General features: G+C 38.5%; 2 protein-coding genes across 2 annotated transcripts in view; one reads left to right on the forward strand and one right to left on the reverse strand.

The window, feature by feature from the left end:
* Positions 1–1175: 1175 nt before the first annotated feature.
* Positions 1176–12604, reverse strand: dhx8 (DEAH (Asp-Glu-Ala-His) box polypeptide 8). Its single transcript, XM_082151216.1, has 23 exons — positions 12447–12604; positions 11829–11914; positions 11647–11719; positions 11297–11388; positions 10911–11014; positions 10442–10801; positions 10155–10299; positions 9271–9474; positions 9079–9166; positions 8837–8934; positions 8573–8720; positions 7585–7766; positions 6474–6668; positions 6194–6379; positions 5211–5421; positions 4941–5122; positions 4674–4814; positions 4431–4586; positions 3479–3616; positions 3226–3354; positions 2885–3081; positions 2342–2521; positions 1176–2246 (listed from the first exon to the last, which is right to left on the reverse strand). Exons 1-23 carry the CDS (start codon positions 12553–12555, stop codon positions 2027–2029), a joined length of 3624 nt encoding a protein of 1207 aa, XP_082007342.1. The 5' UTR covers positions 12556–12604; the 3' UTR covers positions 1176–2026.
* Positions 12605–12923: 319 nt separating this feature from the next.
* Positions 12924–22582, forward strand: part of spata20 (spermatogenesis associated 20) — a 58667-nt gene continuing 49008 nt past the window's right edge. Inside the window, exons 1-11 of the mRNA XM_082151239.1 lie at positions 12924–13215; positions 14467–14604; positions 14789–14853; positions 14931–15085; positions 15164–15307; positions 16225–16426; positions 16633–16763; positions 16853–16957; positions 18470–18544; positions 19116–19328; positions 22163–22355. Of these exons, the coding sequence (XP_082007365.1) occupies positions 13010–13215; positions 14467–14604; positions 14789–14853; positions 14931–15085; positions 15164–15307; positions 16225–16426; positions 16633–16763; positions 16853–16957; positions 18470–18544; positions 19116–19328; positions 22163–22355 (1627 nt within the window). The 5' untranslated portion in view covers positions 12924–13009. The remainder of the gene's footprint in view (positions 13216–14466; positions 14605–14788; positions 14854–14930; positions 15086–15163; positions 15308–16224; positions 16427–16632; positions 16764–16852; positions 16958–18469; positions 18545–19115; positions 19329–22162; positions 22356–22582) is intronic.

Here is a 22582-nt window from a genome sequence, read left to right on the forward strand (position 1 = left end):
ATTAGGTACACTTGTTCAACTGCACGTTAATGCAAACATCTAATCAGCTAATCACATAGCAGCAACTTTAAGCATGTTGACATGGGCAAGAAGATCTGCTGAAGTTCAAACCAAACATTGATTTAAGTGACTTTGAACATAGCATGGTTGTTGGTGCCAGTCGGGCTGGTCTGAGTATAGAAACTGCTGATCTGCTGGGGTTTTTACGCACAACCATCTCTAGGGTTTACAGAGAATGGTCCAAAAAAGAGAACATATACTGCCTTGTTGATGCCAGAGGTCAGATAAGATTGGGCAGACTGGTCGAGCTGATAGAAAGGCAACATTAACTCAAATAAGCAGTCATTACAACTGAGGACTGCAGAAGAGCATCTCTGAACACACAACACGTCCAACCTTGAAGCAGAAGGAATACAGCAGCAGAAGACACACCGGATGCCACTCCTGTCAGCTAAGAACAGGAAACTGAGGCTACAGTTCGCACGGCCTCACTAAAATTGGTCAATAAATAGAAGAGTGAAGAAGCATTGCCTGGTCTGACAAGTCTTGATTTCTGCTGCGATATTCAGATGATAGGGTCAGAATTTGGCATAAACAACATGAAAGCATGGATCCATCCTACCTTGTATCAACTGTTCAGGCTGATGGTGGTGATGTAATAATGTGGAGGATATATGGCACACTTTGGGTCCCTTATTGGCAACTGATCATCGTTTAAACACCACAGCCTACTTTAGTTTTGTTGCTGACCATGTCCATCCCTTAATGACCACAGTGTACCCATCTACTGATGGCTACTTCCAGTAGGATAATGCACTGCCACAAAGCTCAAATCATTTTAAACTGGTTTCTTGAACATGATTGAGTTCACTCAGTCACTAGATCTCAGTCCAATAGAGCACCTTTGGGATGTAGTGGATTGGGAGATTTGCATCATGGATGTGCAGCCGACAACTGCAAGCAACTGCGTGATGCTTTCATGTCAGTATGGACCAAAATCTCAGAGGAATGTTGTTGAATCTATGTCACAGAGAATTAAGGCAGTTCTGAAGGCAAAAGTGGGTCCAACTCTGTACTAGCCAGGTGTACCTAAAAAAAGTGGCCGGTGAGTGTATATCTACATGCAATAGACACCAACATTAGAAGCTCACCAAAAACAGAAACAACTCAAGTGACCCTTTGAAAGGACAATTTAATCTGACATCAAAACGACTCCAAGAGATTACATAACATAAGCTGTAACCATATCAAAAACCGCAGGACATTTCCACCCCCCATAGTTTCCTCTAATAAAAGAGTTATAATACAAAATCTCCACTGTGATCCGATACACTGATCCTGTGCGGAGTTGGTAATTTAAACATTAAAACAGAAGAGAGGTCCCAAAAAAGGATGAGATTGGAGTGTGATAAAGTGGTCTTAACATCCTGTTCACTTGTACATGACCAGACCTCTGCAGAGGAACTAACTGAATTAATGAAAACCCTTTCCCTTGCAGCACTTTATTTAACATCAACTGACCAGACGGATGTGCCATCCACACATTCTGCCACACAGATGGGTCGTCCCGAGAGCCTGGACAAAAGGGAGATGAACTATGAAAATGCAAATATTAACCGGTCTATTTTGTTGAGATGAAATTGGCTGGACTCTTTATTTCATATTTTGCTCTTTTTTCTTTAATTTTTAAAATACAAAGAAACCCAAGACTCAAAGTAGAGACAATTATAACCACCAAGCCTTATGAGAAACATACAGAAGAAACACAAAATTAAATGCTTCTGATTTAAAGTGGAAAAATCAGGTCAGGTTTCATTTTTGAGGGAATGTCTCCGTTAAAATCAAACATGTGATTTGACAGCAGTGGAAAGGATCTTATCTTTGAAAATAGGGCACCTCATGTTCTTTAAGAACATTTTTAGCTTCTGTCCATGTTATCCTCCACTCTGCCAACAACAAAACAATTATGTTTCGTTCAGCAGCAGTATCAGACACTCGCAGTCTATGAGAACCTTGTGAGAAGCTTCTAGCGTCGTCTGAAGGCTCTGGAGATTCTCCAGGCGTTTGGTTCCTCATAGCGGTTATAGAGGGGCTCCAACCGCTGCTGTTTCTTCTGCTTGCTGAGGCGTGTGGGATCAGACACTTTGAAGAAAGCTGGAGCGAACTCTACAAGCCACCTCGGGTCAATGGTGGTCACCTCCCTCATGTACTCCTTAGTGGTCAACACAAGCTCATGGTACACCACCCTGAGGAGTAGAAGAGAGTGAAACCAACTTTAATACAAGCAACATTGATATTAGTTTGGTGGTTAATACAATAACAATCTTGTTTTGGTACATACCATTCTGGTTGACGATTGAACAATGCGCTGGAGGGGTGGATGTAGACCACCTGCTGGTCTATGAGGGTCCTGTAACCTTCTTGAGGGTCCTTTTTGGCTGCATTCCGGAAGAAACCACTGCATATGGCCTTCTGTACACGCACTGTGGCCTTACCACAAGATACCACATCCAGCTTGTGCCTGAAGACAACATGCAATATTGTATAATTATGGAGTGTAAAAGCCTGTTCATTCCAAGGACGATAACTATATCTATAGTTATAATATCTAATTCTATGTGAATAGGGAAGTCCACACCACAACTATAACAATAACAACACAGAGGAACAATATTTTTTAATGTGGCCGGTTGCATAAACTGCTGACTAGTAAATTTTAGTTTAAGTTGATCTATTTTTAAGGCTGATCATAGGTTGATATTGGTGTGAATACTAATAGTAATCTATATAGAAGTCATTCTTGGTGTGATTCTTGGTGTGAACGTGTCTTATGTTGCATTATGCAAGTAAGCCTGCATAACGTTAGATATTCTCTAGCCCTCACCTGTCCATGATGCCCAGCATCTGTTTGCGGATGTCCTGTGCACGACGGAGAGATCGCGCCTGGATGAAGTTTTCGTAGCACCAGGGGTTGGAAAACTTGTTGTTCTTCCAGGAGTTGTAGACAGCCAACAAAGTCAGGTGGTCCCCCTCAGGCTGGTGAAACTTAGCCTTCTTCTGGTCTGCCAGAGCTTGTTTGTCCTGACATTTAGAATAAAATCATGCTTAATATCTTCAGGATCAGTCTGCTTGGATAACTCAAACTTTACTTAATGACAAAACTGTTCTTGGCCACTCCTTGACCTTGATCATAGATCTGGTAACGTGTGTGGGCTAAAGAAGTACCTTTGGTCTGTAGAAGACATTCTGTACTGAGAGCATTGACACAATGGTAAGCATCTCTTCGCTGCAGCCAAGATGGACGGACATGATCAACATCTTACAAAGCATGGGCTCCAGAGGAAACTCAGCCATCTGATAGGAACAGTGACAAGAAACTTAATACTTTATTTTGTATGTGCAAATTGAGGAGCTACATCCGAAACCTCGATACAATCACATTCCCAAATTTAAACAAAGATGACATGTACACACTTACTCTACGACCGAGTCGTGTGAGCAGACCTTCGTCATCCAACGCTCCCAGAGTGTACAGCTGCTCCATGGCTGTGATGAGTGTCTCCATAGGCGGAGCATCCATGAAATCAAATGACAACAGATCATTGATGCCCATTGCCTGATTGAAGGAAAATCAAATTTGATGTTAAAATGCATAAAATATCATATTAGAGATGAGATACACTGATAATGTATTAAGTATTATTATCCCGTATTAAGGTAAATTCACACCGCAGTGACAGCGACAGAAGGCAACAGACACTTTGTCGGATCAGTGCGTTACCCTTGCCGGAGTCTGTTGCCATCTGTCGGATCTTGTTTTTGCATACTGAACATGTTGAATTGGCGTTAAAATGTCTGAGAAGTGACATGCTGTAATCTGGTGACTGTTGCCGTTGCTCTGGCTGTCGGTGCAGTGTGAATTGGCCTTCAGAGATTTATTGGTAAATATTGGATACATAATCATCCAGTACTGTCCATTTACATTTATTAGACACTTTTCTCCAAAGCAATGTGCATTTATTTAACTGTGCATGTAATTTTTTAACATTTAGATAATTTGTGTCATCTAGCACTCACTTAAAAAGTTAACAATTTTCTTTTATCTATGGTACCTTAAAGAAACAATAATATTTAATGATCTTTAATGAATATCCATTCCAATTCCCAATCCATTTTTTTCATACTGTACATTATAATTCTATGATGCCTAAATTGTAGCATTTAAAATAATTGATTTTATTTTCTTCAATTTCTTGTGTTTTTAAATCATTTTGAAAAAAATAAATCAAAATTAAAAAATGTATATCGGCCATATAATTATCTTTATTTGCCAGACTTTTATCTGCATCTGTCATGAATTTAATATTTAGTGCATTCCTTAAAACAATAAAACAATATGACGATAAAAATAAAATAAAACAGGATTGTACCTTAAGAGACAGTACAGTGCTGGCCAAGTTAGTTCTCTGAATCTCAGGTACGTTGGTGGTGAGCATCTCATCTCTGTAGGCGCGTTCTGTGTAGAGTCTGTAGCACTTGCCAGGGCCTGTTCTACCAGCTCTTCCCGCTCGCTGCTTGGCCTGGGCCTATGGACCACACGAATGAGGTTTAAGAGTCAAAGTGTACTTACAAGAATGCTGTGTGTAGTCTGGGTCATTAGAAATGGATGTTACCTGGGAGATGGGGGTAACAACTAGCTGATCAATGCCAGTTTTGGAGTTATAAACCTTCTGCTTGACAAAACCTGGATCCACCACATAGTAGATTCCATCAATTGTCAAAGAAGTCTCTGCAATGTTAGTAGCAATGACCACCTGAAAAAAAAAAAAAAAAAAACCAGCAGAATGTTTGTTAAGGTGTATACAGTGATCTAAATTTTCAGGTAAATTTGATTTAACATGTCAGAGGTGACCAGAGAGAGGAGAAAGCCTGAATGGTACCTTTCTACTTCCAGGTGGTGCTGGGTCAAAGATCCTGGTCTGCATTTCACTGGGCAGGGCAGAGTAAACTGGGAGGATGATCAGCTCTGGGACATCAGGACCGAGAGATTTCATTCGTTCGTACAGGATCTCACAAGCAGTGTCGATCTCCTCCTGACCCGTCAGGAACACCAAGATGTCACCTGTACAGTAAATCATTTTAATTATAGTAAGCTCATTTTCACAGGCATTTAAAGGTTTTTCTGTGAACAACTGTGTGCAAAATGTTACCTGGAGGCTCTGTGAGGTGGATCTGCATGACTGTGATCAGGCTGGCATCCAGATAGTCAGTCTCAGGTTCTTTAGTGTACAAAACCTCCACTGGATATGTACGACCAGGGATAGTAAAAATAGGCGCTTCATAAAAGTACTGTGAGAATTTCACAGCATCCAGCGTGGCAGATGTCACAATGAGCTTCATGTCAGTTCGTTTCTGTACAGTCTAAATAACACAAGAACAAGACACTATTAGATATGCCACATAAAGAGATGGTAAAATAGTGAATAGCACCTCATTTTTTAACCCATATAGATGAGTACAAAGCAGCAACACTGTTAAAATATTTAAGAACAGATATTAAATCAATGCTAATTTTATTTTATTAATTTATTTTTTAACTTGTTTATAGTTCACTTCAAAAAAGTGAAAAATATTTTCATTATTCTTAACAATAGTAGCAACCTTTTATTTTTAATAAATAATATTTGAAATAATAAATATTTTTATATTTTTGAAAAAAGTTTTATGCTCTAAGAAGACTGCATTCATTGATTATAAATACAGTAAAAACAGCAGTATTGCAAAATATTAAAATAGAAAACAGTTATTTTAAATTTGTAATGTTTTAATGTAATTAATTCCTGTGATGGCAATGCTGAATTTCCTAGTCTTCCGTGTCACATGATTTCTAATCTATAATAATCAGAAATGATTATTATAGAAACCACAATTATAATTTTTTTCAGTATTCTTTGATGAATAGAAATTTCAAAACAACAGTATTTATTTGAAATTGTATCAATATCAAGTCTTCACTCTCACTTTTTATCAATTAATGCATCCTTGCTGATTTCAAAGTATTAATTTCTTAAAAAATTATTATAATAATTATAATCTTCTTGACCCAAAACTTTAGAAAGGCAGTGTATGTTTCTGAACATTGACCTTGACAGTAAGGGACTGTGTGAACAAAGCCTCAATTTGTGAACTGTACCTTCTTGAGCAGGCCAAAGAGCACGTCTGTGTGAATAGTTCTCTCATGGGCCTCATCCAGCATAATGATGGCATACTGGCCCAGATCAGGGTCAATCAGACACTCTCTTAACAGCATACCGTCCGTCATGTACTTAATCACAGTCTCGGGACTTGTGCAGTCCTCAAAACGGATGGTGTAGCCAACCTGCACAGACACAGAAAGAGATTAGGGCTCCGTTTCAAAAGTTATGGTGAAATGTTAGATCATTGTTGTCTATATCATGAAAAAAAGCATCTACCTCTTGACCTAAACAGCAACCGTACTCCTCCGACACTCTTTTAGCCACAGACATGGCTGCCACTCTTCTGGGTTGTGTGCACCCGATCTTCCCCCGTGTGGTGTATCCTGCCTCTGCCAGGTACTGAGTGATCTGAGTGGTCTTTCCTGAGCCCGTCTCCCCAATTACAATCAGAATCTGGTTGTCATGGACAGCCTGTAAAAACACATTGGTTTAATTTATGAACACAACTAGACTGAAATATACATATCAGAATGAATATACATTAGGGATGTCCCGAGCAGATCTCATAGATCGGTATTGGGGCCGATTAAGCTTTTTTTTTTTACTGATCAATATCGGCTATCCTAACATCCTTTTTTTAACGTCAGCTGTCATGCAGGTGTCGTGCAGTAGGTGGGCACCTTTAATTGGTTTCGCCAATCGCCATTAAAAGGAAAAGAAGAAGCTCAAATGTGAAGTGCATGAACCAATGAGGTCTGAGTGCATCACACACACATTCAAGCTTCTGTGTTTAGCATATTTGAAGCACACTTTTGTAACGAATCACTCAAAAGTAATTTATTTAAATGTTATTTTTTATCTGCAATCAGACTAAGACGTCATTGCCATAATGCATTGCTTTGGGTTGCATCTTGCTTCGGACTTGACTGACTGGCATTGACACCACGGGCTTCATGCTCTCTAACCTTGAATTCACTTTTTTGTTGCAATAATTCTGCTTATTGTTCATACAAAATTCAACGTTTATATATATATATATATATATATATATATATATATATATATATATATACACAGTATATATAAATAGAGAGAGAGAGAGAGAGAGAGAGAGAGAGAAAATAATAATAAATAGACTAGTAAATATAAATACTTCAATAACTAGATTTAGATTTACTCTGATTTAGATTTTTTATTTTTTACATTTAAGCCTCTGGCCATGAGAAACTCTCGGCAGATCCCTGTATACATTGGATTGATTTCATTAACTTTAATGTACTGTGCGCACCAGGCACTGGGAAAATACAAGTATCGGATCTGGACTCAGTATCGGCAGATGCTCAATATTCAATGACTCGGATCACATACATATTAGATGAAGTCACACCTGAATGAGCTGCTCTTTCAGCTTGTAGATGGGAAGACTCTCTCTTTGCTCGAGGATAGAAAGTTGAGTCTTTTTTCCATAGGAGGCCTTGTTGCCGCCAAAGGCATGTTTCTTCCATTCTGGGATATCGTTGGGCATCATACCTATGCCTCTCATGTTGGCAGCGATCTGCCTGCCGTCAACTGTATGGATGGTGAGCGTGTGAGGACAGGAAAAAGCATTTATTATAGATGCACAGAGATGATTACAGACTTGAGCTCATACAAGGCCAGAGGGCATATGAGCAGCAGAGATATGCTTTTTATGTGCAAGCCTGCTTCGATAGCAGACATCAGGAAATCAGATGGCCATCTACGAACTCACTAAACTACAGTATGGGCAAATAGGAAGGAAGTTTATCTGGAGTGATCAGTGTCTTAACTTTGTGTTCTTTTTTTTTTACTACTGGAGGACATGGAGCACAAAACATCCATTTATTTTACTCATACAATCCTACGTCACTATACAAGTAATCAGACAATTTTATTTTCTAGTCTTCAATTGCTACTACTATTCCATGCAGTTTTGGAGTTTAAGAGTGCAGTATGAGTTTGGACTCAGAGTTGCAGGTGTTTGATTGTCAACAATGAAGTCTTTAAATTTATGTATTTGTGCTTATGTATTACTATTATTTGAATTCTATTTTATTATATGTAAACTGTATTTTATTTTACAGTTTTATAGTGTAATTGTTTTTTTTCAACTTGTTGTGAATGTGAAATATCTGTGCACTTGAGTGGAAAAATCCAATAAAAAAATAAAAAGTTCATTCAAAGTAATATTTAGCATTAAAAAGTATTTGCAGGACATCAGAATCAGTTGGAAGCTTGGCTTGAAGTGGCATTCTATTGCACTTTTCTGAGTAGATAAACATTTTGACCTCCTGAGTTGAATGGAGTACAACATAATTTCTTATTTCAGATGCTTGGAATAAGTCTGAATGTCTTACCGTCGGGCAGTGGGTCAACCCAGTGTTTATTAAGACCCATAGGGATTGAGTCCATTTCAGCCTCCCGCTGGGCCTGTTTCACCTCCCGTCGCTCTTTGGCCAGGGCACTCTGCATCATAGCTGCTTGAGAGAGAGATCCGTCGGGGTTCTGACAGAAAACAAAACACAGAATTTAAAGTCACAGGTTATATCTACTTCAGTGAAACCAATAACTTTCTTGGCACCAGGCAGCTGTAAAGTGAGAGTACATGAGTTTTGAACTACCTTGACAATCTTGACAGGACTCATATCCATGCTCTGTTTGGTGTGTCCCCGCAGGAATGGAGGCTCCTCTTCTACCAGCTCGATCTCCAAATCCTCATCTGACAGACAAATCACAAAACAGAGAAAGTTTGAGGTGACTGTTCAGGCAGCTAGAAGCGACTTATTGTGATAGACTCCCAAAGGAAGTAGGAATTTATTTATCGGCAAATGTTGAGTTAAACAAAGGTGAATGCAACTCATACCCTCCTCATCATCTACTTTAGGCAGAATTCCTGTCTCTTCATCAAAGTCTGGGAATTCCTCTTTAGACAACACATTGGCAGCAATCATCTAAGAACGAACAGATCAAGATGTAGATTAAAATATGAACATAAAGAAAGACAAATGTTAAAACAGTGGATCAATTCAATTTCACATTAAAGATGGCCATGCACCTGTTTGATTTCCCATTTCTCCGGATCTGAGATCTTGGTCAGTCTTTTGCGTTCCAATGTGTCATCCTCTACCTCTGGAGCATGGCCCAGGTTGAGGTTAGTGGGTCTGTCAGGATTTCTCATGGATGACTCTTCCTGACCGTCTCCACCCATATTTCTCCTCCTGTTAGGGTTTAAGTCTTCACCAGTATCCTGGTCAACATCCTTGTAAAAGCAAGACAACCCAACAAAAATCAGTACACATATAAGCACAACGATTAGTCAATAAAAAACCCCCAAAATTTCTAATTAAATAATTTATGTATACAGACTATTATAATAGACTATTAAAAGTGCTTATATATTTAACAATATATTTCTATATTGCAATAATTATTTGAAATATTTTGAAATCATTGCATGTTTTTGTATTATCTAAGAACTGTGTATTCTGACAAATGGACATCACTTTGACTGTCACCTCTGATAACAGATTACTCTAAATTGTAATGTAGACAGGCATTTTCTGTAAAGCTGCTTTGAAACTATTTGCATTGTTAAAAGCGCTATACAAATAAATGTAAATTTAATTGAACTACAATAATAATATTAACAACACCAGTAATGCAAGATATATATATAAAAAAAATTTGTATACGGTGTGATCTAAAAGTCAAGGACGACAAGTAAAAGTCCTTCCATTTTTTTATTTTTTTTTAAACACCATCTTCGTATATACTTTTGTTTAGTCTACCAAAAATAGCAGAATCTAAAAACGAGTTATTATTGACTTATTTCACAGAATAACAAATCTATAAATTTAATTTTTAAAAATGCTAGACTTTGGAACCATAAACCATGCAGACCTGTTCTCTCTCATGACTTCCATAAAGACACGCACTCACCTTCATACTGAGACTTGTTTTGGATCCAGTGAAGGACAACACCTTGATTTTGACCCTTTGACCTTTGCTGACCACATCTGCCACATTTGCCACCCGACCTTCTCTCCTGAGCTCAGAAATATGGACCAAGCCTTCCCAACGTTTCCTTTGCGAAAGGAGGATGAGAGATTTTTTTTTAAAAAGCTAATTCTAAATATTACATTTACTAATCCTACAAAAGAATACATTGTAACGCCCACATCAAATTCAGTAGCCTTAATAGTAAATTTACTGTATCTCAAACACACCTGAGACCTTCCAACTGCACAAAGCAGCCAAACTGCATGATACTGGTGACTTTGCCATTGTAGATATCCCCCACAGAAGGCTCCTCCGGTGGGGGCCGGTCCACATGTTTGTCCTTCCACCGGTCTGAGCCTTTGTCTTTGTCTCTGTCTCCCCGTGCGGGACTCCTGGACTTGCTGCGAGAGTGCCAGCGGCTCCTACGCTTCCTTCTGTCCCTCTCATTAGAGCGAGATCTAGAACGAGAGCGAGAGCGATGTCGTCTCCGTCTGTCCCTGTCTCGATCTCTGTCTCTATCTCTATCTCTGCTCCAGCTTCTGCTCCTGCTCCTGCTCCTCCGCTTCTTCTTGCTGCTGGTTTCAGATCTAAGACGGATGATACTTACATGTTAAAAGGCGATAATATGATGCAGTGAGGAAATCATTGCAGCATCAACTTCAATGGTATCTATTTTATGTTAGAGCAGGTCCTCACCTGTGTTTGCTGCTAGGTTCTGTTCCACTAACACTGGGCATAAACATCTCTAACTCTTTCATGGCATCAGCAGCAACTTTCACGTCATCATCATCCAGCATAGACTAGTAAGAAGAAAAGATAGTTTATGACCCATAAGTGGCTACTGTTGATTACTTCGATTTTTATTTATTTGTTTAGTCTCTTCTGAATTTATTTGAACAAAACAAAAAAACAGTAACACTGCATTTGACACTGAAGAATTAAAGAATGGATCACAATAAATTAAAATAGACAGCAGCTATTTTAAATTGCAATTATATTTTACTATATTTCTGATCAAATAAATGCAGCCTTGGTGAGCATAAAAGGCTTCTTTCAAATGAAATATATATGTAAATAATTACCCTGGGAATAGGAATGTCAGGTCTGCACAGAGCTGGAAAGAGCTCTTTCAGCTTGTCCTTTTCAGCCTTTGGCTTAGCCTCAGGATAAGAAGCTGTACAATAAAAAAAAAAACCATAAAAGTATTATCAGGAGGAGAGATGAAAATATGGCACTATGTGATGAAATATGCTGCACGCTCGACATGAAGATATTGCTCAAATCAAAATGAACTGGGCTTTATTTTTCAAAAGCATCGCAAGCCTAAATGGATCATAGAATCATTGGCACTATGATTAATTTAGCTCACAATGCTTTTGAGAAAAAGCAGCCCTGATTTATGTATGAACTAAAAGATCCTGAATATTCTTACCTTTACTGGAAGATGCTTTTGGAGGAGGACGCATGGTTTGAATGAGACGCAGCAAATTGCTGACAAGTGATTCCTAAAGGACAGAGATGATAGAGCGGGTTAGATATTCCTAAAACTGCAACAATAAAACCACAAGACACAAAATTGAAGGAACAAATATAGAGATTAAAAAAAATGCTTACTGTGAAATCGGCTCCATTTTTAACCAGCACTGACTTAAAACCATCAAAGGTTGGATTTTTCTCAGCAAGACTGATGACAAACTCAGCTGAAAAACACAACAACCAGCAGACTGTTACTACAAACTTCTATATTATATATGTGAACTGTAAAGCTGCAGCCAGAGAATATGCGTCTGTTTTTAACATTGGTCAATATTTTTTACTAACCAGCCCCTTACCAAAAAATGACCACGGTAATCACAGTCTTAATCAAATTATCAGCTATTACAGTACGTTAATTGTTACCTTTTAACATTTGTCAAAAATCTCCATAGTAAGGAAGACAGTTATATTTCCAAATACACAACAGGCTCTACGACATTATAAATAGGACCACGTTGCTGACAGTAACCAGGCTTTCTTTTAATTATAAAAGGTCCGATTCTAGATAAACTAAACGTGTAACATAATTGGGGAACTGAATATAATTTAATAACATAACTATGACTGTTTATTCCAGTTAAATGACGCACAAGCACTGACTATACATGTAGAAAGAGGCTAACCAGCTAACTTAGTTACGAGTTAGCTAAAACGTAACACAGTGTCGTGTCGTCTAACGTTAGTTTCTGAACTCACCAAGGTCCTTATCGCTGATTCCTAAATGGTTGTCAAGTTCGGTACAAACTTTAGACACCAAAGACAAATATTCGAGTTTTTTAAGCTCATCATCTCCGATCTCTGCCATCTTTAGCAATGTTGTTTTTTTCGTTCACCGGAAGAAAGTGGCAACGCTTCCCCTTGTCCGGTAACTTCTAATTCCGGGTTACATTACAGGCGCCCTCTAACGGTCAAATGAGGAATTGTTGTGAGTGGGGAGCAATTTGTTTCTCCAGGGGGACCCGCAATAATATAAATAAAATAAATAATAAGAATAACAAAAAGAATAATAAAAAAACAAACAAGATTAAAATGCTTTTTTTATTATATAAATATACATAATGTAAACATTTTAGGGTGGGGGTCCCTCACACGACGATGATCATATTTGGGGGACCTTGGCATCTGAAAGCCTGAAACTTGTGTACATGTATTTATAACACATCTAGTGCGACATCTAGTGGCGCATTTCAGGACATTCAGGTCATTCCACTGACAGTTCCCTGCGTGAATCCGCACCGCTGTCAGGTTGGTGCGGATCTATGATGCTGAGATTGGGCTTCGCATGGTCTTCTACATCATCAACCACCATCAAACACATCGCACAGGCTAGGCTCTTCACCGGATCCTTTCTACGAAAAGATAATCATACTTTATGTAAGAGCCAGTGTTCTGGACAACAACAAGCCCTCCAGTTTAGCCAAAAGTCAGTTCTTGCCAGTACTAGATTGTCCCGGGACAACTTCAGGTAGGCACTGACCTCTGACACGGTCATTCTCCCTGACTGAATTCTTCATGCGTGCTTGCAAAATCGCGTAATCGTTTTCGTTAGCACTGCTGCTAACACAGAGACCTTGTCCAAATACTTTAAATGCCTATGTTTCTAAACACTGATCCCAAAATAGTAGCGTTCCGACGTTCATTGCGTAGATAATTCTGTCTAGATAGGCAGCTTACTAAGATTTGAGACACAGCACTTGTTTACATGGAGTTAGTCGTATGCTATTGGACTGTAACTTGGACTGTAACTGTTCCCAAGTGTGTTTACAAATAAAAAGCTGGCATTCCCTGTCTAAACTGGATTGCTGGCTAGTTTAAGCTGGTTTTATCTGCAGTAAGGGCAGCCACATGAAAAAGTGCTTAAAACCTTTCTAAAACCAGGCTGGGACAGGACACTTATGGAAGCAAATGGGTAGAAATATTTAATTTGAAATGAATTATGCTGCAAAGTTGGTTTTCAAGCTTGTTTTGTTTCATCAGATGTGCGTCATTTCATTTCATGCTGCTTGCTAATTAAAGTCACAAAAAAAAAATCAAAATTGACAATTGGGTTGCACTTTATTTTACAGTATGTGCACTTACAGTATGTGTGCTTACAGTGTACTTACCTAAGAAAGTTCAGTGTAATATAAGGTAACTACATGGGTTAGGGGTAGGTTCAGGGTTAGTACCTAGTTATTACCCAGTTATTGCAAATACTATAATAAGTAGCCTAGTAGGCTATGTGCATGGGGAACAGGACTGTAAAATAAAGTGCTACCAACAATTGCTGTGTTTTATGGGATATTACAGTATTTATTATAAATAATTTATCCGTGCACACGTTATTATATATAAAAAAAAAAAAAGAAGATTTGTATGCCCTAATAACTTCGCCTCACTCCTGCAGCGGGATCTCTTCTCTTCTCAGGCGGGACAACCTGTCACTCACATGAGATCTTAGCACTAGCAAACCTAACGATCCAATCAATTTCCAACGGACAAAATCAAGTCCCGCCCTTTTTTTCTTGTTCGAGAAGCCGTTTGTTACTAATGGGAATAAAAGACTATTTCAACTTCGGTTTTAATGCTGACTTTATGTAGTTTGGATTTCATCTGTCCTTTATTTATTGTATTTTTATTATTTCGTGACTCACTGTTTACTAAGGCCATCTAGTCAGTGGTGGCACTCAGTTAGGGCAGTTTCATTTACCACAGTTATATTCTCTCATTGTTTTAGGTCTTCTGGAGTGGTTTTCTTCAGCATGGCATCAGGGAGTGATGGACTCGACAGGTTAAACACCCCAAAATACACCAATCGCCTGAGTAAAGAGAAGTCCTCCTATCTTTTACAACATGCACACAACCCTGTGGACTGGTGAGTGGCTCTGAGATCTTCAGCCTTGCTGTAAAACACACAGTTTAGATTATTTTTATTTGGTGGAGAAATCGACAAAAGGCATCATGTGAAGAAGCATCGTAAAAACGTACATATAAGCTATAGCCTAGTATTCCTAATATAACTTCCCTTTATGTATTTTCTCTCCTTTCTTCATTCATAGGTATCCATGGGGGCAAGAAGCCTTTGATAAAGCGAAGAGTGAAGACAAGCCCATTTTTCTTTCAGGTAACAAAATGGTATACTTGAAAACAAATTGGTTGGTTGGTCCATGTTTTATTACACAGTCTTATTTCTGTTTACAGTGGGTTATTCCACCTGTCACTGGTGTCACGTGATGGAGAGGGAATCGTTTGAAGATGAGGAGATTGGAAAAGTCCTCAGTGAGAACTTTGTGTGTATAAAGGTGGACAGAGAGGAGAGGCCTGACGTAGACAAAGTTTACATGACATTTGTGCAGGTTTGGACTTGTAAAATGTATTGTTGTAACTTACAAAGTGTCACGCTGATTGAAATACAATTAATGCTTTCTGCCCAGGCAACAAGTGGTGGTGGTGGCTGGCCAATGAGCGTGTGGCTTACACCAGATCTCAGGCCATTCATAGGTGGCACTTACTTTCCACCCAGAGACAGTGGAAGAAGACCTGGACTGAAAACTGTGCTTTTAAGAATTATAGAACAAGTAAGAACTGAGACAGACATTTCCTTATTTGAAATTCCCTTTGTTTATGTATTCATACTTCATTCATGTCATTTAAAAAAAAATTATCTGGTCCAGAAGCCACAAGAGGGTGCTAAGGGGTCAGTGTTTTAACAATAATAATAATGATGATGATAATAACAATAGAAAAATGTAAAAATGTACCAAATTGGACATTATTACTATTATTTTATTCTTTTAACAGTGATAGTTTTATGTTTTTCTTTAAGATTATAAGTCTAACAGTAGCTTTAAACAGATTAAAATAATAGGAAGTAAACAGTACGGTAGATAAATAAAGAATTTTTTTTAATACATTAATACTTTTATTCAGAAAGGGTGCATTAAATTGATCAAAAGTCAAAGTAAAGACTTTTAAGTTGTTACAAAAAAATATATTTTTAATAAAAATGCTGTTTTATTGATTTTTTTAAAATTCATCAAATAATGCATCACGTTTTCTACAAAAATTTTAAGCAGTAAATTGTTTTCAACATTGAAAATAAATGTTTCTTTAGCACCAGTTTAGCATATTAGAATGATTTCTGAAAGATCATGTGACACTGAAGACTGGAGTAATGGCTGCTGAAAATAAGGGATCAGTTACTTTTTAAAATAAATTTAAATATAAAACATTTATTTTTACATTGTAATAGTATTCCACAATATTAATGTTTTTTTTACTGTATTTTTTTATCTAATAATTGCAGACTTGGTGAGCATAAGAGACTTCTTTCAAAAACATGAACAAATATTTTTTTTCACAGTTTAAATTTACATTTTTCACATTTATATTTACAAATGCACAGAGTGCACGGGGTCAGTGATTATTCAAAGTTTGACATCCCCTGTACTATGGTGCTCTAATGTCTGAGGACCTTCATACTATGTTGTTTTAGTGGCAGAGTAACAGAGAAACCCTGGAGTCCAGTGGAGTGAAAGTACTGGAAGCCCTCAGGAAGGGGACAGAAATCTCTGCCAGCCCTGGAGAAACTCTTCCATTCGGTCCAGATGTTGCCAACAGATGTTACCAGCAGCTGGCTCACTCTTATGAGGAAGAATATGGAGGTTTTCGAGAGGCGCCGAAGTTCCCTTCACCAGGTAAACAAATACTGGGATGAACTGAAAGGATTGATCTCCAAAACTCGTACAATATTTACAGTCTGTCACTAATTTGTTATTAGAACAGACTCACAAAGAGAATGAACACAATATCCTGTTGACCACCTGTCTTGTGAGTTAATTACCTGACAAATACGCATCAACATTAATAATGAAAACTGGCCTTGTGCTTTTCTTTTCTGCAGTGAACCTGATGTTCCTGATGTCCTTTTGGGCAGTAAATCGTGCCAGCTCTGAGGGATCAGAAGCGCTGCGAATGGCCCTTCACACTCTCCGAAAGATGGCACTAGGGGGCATTAATGACCATGTGGCACAGGTGACATGCAAAAATTGCATTTTCAGAACCTATGATGTTAAATATCAATTCTTCACTTTTACTGAACGCAATGAAATTGTTTCTTTCAGGGCTTTCACAGATACTCCACAGACTCCTCCTGGCATGTTCCTCACTTTGAAAAGATGTTATATGATCAAGGCCAGCTTGCTGTGGCCTATATCACTGCGTACCAGGTGGGAATATGTCTGTGTGGGGTACTCTGTGTTTTCATGTATTATATTTAATATATTTTCTGTCTCTTATCTCTCCCGATAATTGCTTATGTCCAGAAAGCCATAATGAAACATTGTTCTGTACTTCTGTAGACACAATAATGACTTATTGGTGTTATATATTGCTTATTCTGTGGTTCTATATCAAAAGCCTATGTTAAGATGATTTTAAGAGTTGTATAATGAACCAAAGATACACTCACCTAAAGGATTATTAGGATCACCTGTTCAATTTCTCATTAATGCAATTATCTAATCAACCAATCACATGGCAGTTGCTTCAATGCATTTAGGGGTGTGGTCCTGGTCAAGACAATCTCCTGAACTCCAAACTGAATGTCAGAATGGGAAAGAAAGGTCATTTAAGTAATTTTGAGCGTGGCATGGTTGTTGGTGCCAGACGGGCCGGTCTGAGTATTTCACAATCTGCTCAGTTACTGGGATTTTCACGCACAACCATTTCTAGGGTTTACAAAGAATGGTGTGAAAAGGGAAAAACATCCAGTATGCGGCAGTCCTGTGGGCGAAAATGCCTTGTTGATGCTAGAGGTCAGAGGAGAATCTATGGGCCGACTGATTCAAGCTGATAGAAGAGCAACTTTGACTGAAATAACCACTCGTTACAACCGAGGTATGCAGCAAAGCATTTGTGAAGCCACAACACGCACAACCTTGAGGCGGATGGGCTACAACGGCAGAAGACCCCACCGGGTACCACTCATCTCCACTACAAATAGGAAAAAGAGGCTACAATTTGCACAAGCTCACCAAAATTGGACAGTTGAAGACTGGAAAAATGTTGCCTGGTCTGATGAGTCTCGATTTCTGTTGAGACATTCAGATGGTAGAGTCAGAATTTGGCGTAAACAGAATGAGAACATGGATCCATCATGCCTTGTTACAACTGTGCAGGCTGGTGGTGGTGGTGTAATGGTGTGGGGGATGTTTTCTTGGCACACTTTAGGCCCCTTAGTGCCAATTGGGCATCGTTTAAATGCCACGGCCTACCTGAGCATTGTTTCTGACCATGTCCATCCCTTTATGACCACCATGTACCCATCCTCTGATGGCTACTTCCAGCAGGATAATGCACCATGTCACAAAGCTCGAATCATTTCAAATTGGTTTCTTGAACATGGCAATGAGTTCACTGTACTAAAATGGCCCCCACAGTCACCAGATCTCAACCCAATAGAGCATCTTTGGGATGTGGTGGAACGGGAGCTTCGTGCCCTGGATGTGCATCCCACAAATCTCCATCAACTGCAAGATGCTATCCTATCAATATGGGCCAACATTTCTAAAGAATGCTTTCAGCACCTTGTTGAATCAATGCCACGTAGAATTAAGGCAGTCCTGAGGGCGAAAGGGGGTCAAACACAGTATTAGTATGATGTTCCTAATAATCCTTTAGGTGAGTGTATATCTGGCATTGGCTGGGTGTGGTGTTATTGTTGCTGTTAATCTCTACAGGTATCTGGGGAACGGCTATTTGCAGATGTGGCTCGTGACGTGTTGCTTTACGTCTCCAGAGACCTCAGTGACAAGGTGAGTCTCCTTCTCCCTCATTAGATCCCTCATTTGGCATCAGTCATGCTGAATCAGCACCGACCCACAAAAGCACGGAAAAATTGCCCAGGTCGATGTCCTTTTTGAGGTCCTCCTCCATTCTCTAGCACTGGGCGCCAGCCATCTTGTGACGATGAATGGTTTGACGACACACATAATTAAAATGATTTTTTAATTATATTTTTGAAGATTTATGGAGTAATTAGGTACCAACAGAAGCATACCGTGAACCTCATTTTGTTTGGTTGTGAGAGTTACATTAGAGGCTAATGTTTCCCTTTGACCCAAAATATACACGTTTGTAAAAAAAAAAAAAAAAAAAATTGAACTGTAAATCATCCCATTGTTATTATACTTTCAACAAGTCCACTGTATGCTGAACTTATGTACATAACATATTTGAAATGTATTAACTAGAGAACTTGTGGTCAAGAAATAACGATTCCCTCAAGAGACCACAACGTAACTTTGAAAATAGCCTACAAGTGGCAAAAAATAAAATGAAAAAAATAAAACAAATTTGATTTGAGAATTGTGCTGCCCTCTGCAGTCTGGTGGCTTCTATAGCGCTGAGGATGCAGATTCCTTTCCTACTGCGGAATCCACTGAGAAGAGAGAGGGAGCGTTTTGTGTGTGGACAGCAGGAGAGATCAGAGAGCTGCTTCCTGACATCGTGGAAGGCGCCACAGGAGGCGCAACACAGGCGGATATCTTCATGCATCATTACGGTGTGAAAGAGCAAGGCAACGTGGACCCTGCTCAGGTTTGGGAATTTTGAGGTTTTTGATGAGAGACAGAAACTTTCTAACCATGTTACACTGATTCTTGACTACAACACTGAAGCTAAAAGTTTATGTATAGACAAAATATTTTGGATTAATTTAATTTTCAAAGGTATGAAATTATGATTATACGCAACCTCCTGGTTTTTTTCCATTTCCTTACAAAATGTTTGTTTTCCATTGCTGTAATTCAAAAATATATACACAAAAATATGGTAAACTAACTAATAATTATAATGATTGTTTGCAAATTTAGCATTCAGCTACTAAAATAGTTATTGAAAAACTATTACAAAAGAAAAGTCTTGCAAATATCTTTAATTACACGTTGTCGGTTGAACAACTAGTCAACAATAATAATGTTTCGCGGGCCATAACACAAATCTTGCTTTATTTCCGATTTGCAGTTCAGTGAGTGAATCAGATTCTTCAGAAACTGCTCTGGCTGATTCAGTGAGTTTGTGCAATGATTCAGTGAGTGAAGGATTGGTTAGACTGTAGTTGTGTGAATAAAATTTGTACGTACTACATCCACCATGTGACGTAACCAACCAACATCAGTTCATTGACATTCACAACTCCACTCCTGTGGCCTCATGGGATAGTAAAGTCAAGTCAAGTCAAGTCAAGTTTATTTGTATAGCGCTTTTCACAATACAGATTGTATCAAAGCAGCTTCACAGTATTAAATTAAAATAATACAACAAAGTTTGTTTCAAGAGGAATTTATTGATTGATAAAATTAAATTAAATATCCCCAAAATATCCCCAACTGAGCAAGCCAAAGGCAACAGTGGCAAGGAACCGAAAAACTCCATCAAGTGACCTAATGGTGTCCTAAAACTCCATCAGGTGACCTAATGGAGAAAAAAAAACCTTGGGAGAACCCAGGCTCAGTCGGGGGCCAGTTCTCCTCTGGCATTTATGAGCTAGAGGCCGGATTGTAGTTTGAACTGTAGGATTATATGAATGCCTGGCTGAAGAGATGCGACTTTAATCTAGTTTTAAACTGGGAGAGCGAGTCTGAGCAACGAACAGTATCAGGAAGACTATTCCAGAGTTTTGGAGCCAAAAGTGAAAATTCTCTCCCTCCTTTGGTGGTTCTGGATATCCTAGGTATGACCAAAAGCCTTGAATTTAGTGATCTTAAAGAGCGCGATGGATTATAGGGCGATAGAAGATCCGTTAAATAGACTGGAGCTAAGCCGTTTAGGGCTTTATAAGTCAGTAGCAATACCTTATAATTAATACGGAACTTTATAGGTAACCAATGCAGTGATGATAAAATCGGTGTTATATGATCATATTTTCTTGATCTCGTAAGAACTCTAGCGGCGGCATTTTGGACTAACTGTAGCTTGTTTATTGAGGATGCAGGACAACCAGCTAATAAGGCATTACAGTAATCCAGTCTCGAGGTCATGAATGCATGAACTAACTTTTCTGCATCAGAAACTGATAGCATATTACGTAGCTTAGCAATGTTTCTAAGGTGGAAAAAGGCTGTTTTTGTAACATATGAAATATGATTTTCAAAAGACAGGTTGCAATCGAGTATAACACCCAGGTCTTTTACTGTAGAGGATAAAGTAACAGGACATCCTATGATGTTAAAGTTGTATTGTGCGAGGTTTTGTGGGCGGTTTTTTTGAACCGATAAGTATTACCTCTGTCTTGTCTGGATTTAATAAAAGAAAATTACGCGTCATCCAATCTTTTATATCTTTAACACACTCTGTCAATTTGGAAAATTTTGCGTTTTCATCCGGCCTTGATGAAATATATATTTGAGTGTCATCAGCATAACAATGGAAACTAATTCCATGTTTCCTTATAATATTTCCAAGTGGCATCATATATATTGAAAATAACAGAGGGCCTAATACAGATCCCTGCGGCACTCCATAGTTTACTGGAGTTATGATCGATTTTTCTCCATTTAAATAGACAAAATGGTAGCGGTCAGATAGGTATGATTTGAACCAGCTTAGTGCTTGTCCTTGAACACCAGTATAATTTTGTAGTCGATCTAAGAGTATTGTGTGATCTATAGTATCGAACGCAGCACTAAGATCAAGTAAAACTAGTGTTCATCAGATGTGCACTTCAGTATCACCAGAAGTGGTTGATCATCCCAGTACTTTTCACCTACTGTTTTATGAATACTATGAATTTGGACATACTACTCGTCTCACATTCTGTTTTTCACCTACTATATAGTAGGGAAGTAGGCATATTCAGATGCTGGGTGTGAGTCTATTTAAACAGTTCATTAAAAAGAACTAGCTCATACGAGTCATTTGTTCGTGAAGCAGACTACTCCGGTTGACCTGTTTGATTCATTAAAAGATCAAAAAGTCATTTGCTCATAAATCGTCCTTCACGATTTGTCCTTCGTGTGCAGAGAGAAATTTCTATTATTTTGCGGTACTCTTATGCTTTAAGAGTGATGACACAACAAAAAATATATTAATTACACAACAAAAATGTGAAAAAATTAAGGTCATGAAGGTCCGACGACAGGTGGTTTTGAAGAAATAAACAGTAAATAAGATAAAATAGGTAATTTGTGCACATAATATACTAGTTATCTTCCAATTGAAAGCAGGAGGGCAATTATTTCTATTTTTAAAACCAATGGCATGACATATTTTGTTCCATTAAATCTCAAGAATCAGTGGTTAGCATTTAATGTTTGTGACACCTAATTTGTGAACATAGCAGATTTTTATGATGGATATTCACTTTTAATATTTTTTTATTATGTGCATTTACTGATTTGTTTCTGATTCTTGTGTTCTTGGTGTTTTTGTAGGACCCCCATGGAGAGCTGCAGGGTCAAAATGTGCTGATTGTGCGTTACTCAGTGGAGCTCACCGCTGCTCACTTTGGCATCAGCGTGGACAGACTGTCCGAGCTGCTGTCCGATGCCAGGGCCAAGCTGGCCGAGGTACGGAGAGCCCGCCCACCTCCTCACCTGGACACCAAAATGCTAGCTTCCTGGAACGGTAAGTTTCCTGCATTCTGATTGGAAGAATGTATAAGTGTCATCCACTAATATACTGCTTGAAATCCCAAAACACGAAACGGAAAAGAATCAATGTAGAAAATTTGCCATGCTTGCATCCCCTGAAGCTATATGCACCCCCTTCCTATTCTTACAATTTTATTGATTTCACTTTGCGAACAAGGTCCACTGTTCAAAAAGCTCCGTAAGTGTTTTTTTCTTCTTCTG

This window comes from Leuciscus leuciscus (assembly GCF_965113295.1).
Source record: "Leuciscus leuciscus genome assembly, chromosome: 21".
NCBI lineage: Eukaryota > Metazoa > Chordata > Actinopteri > Cypriniformes > Leuciscidae > Leuciscus > Leuciscus leuciscus.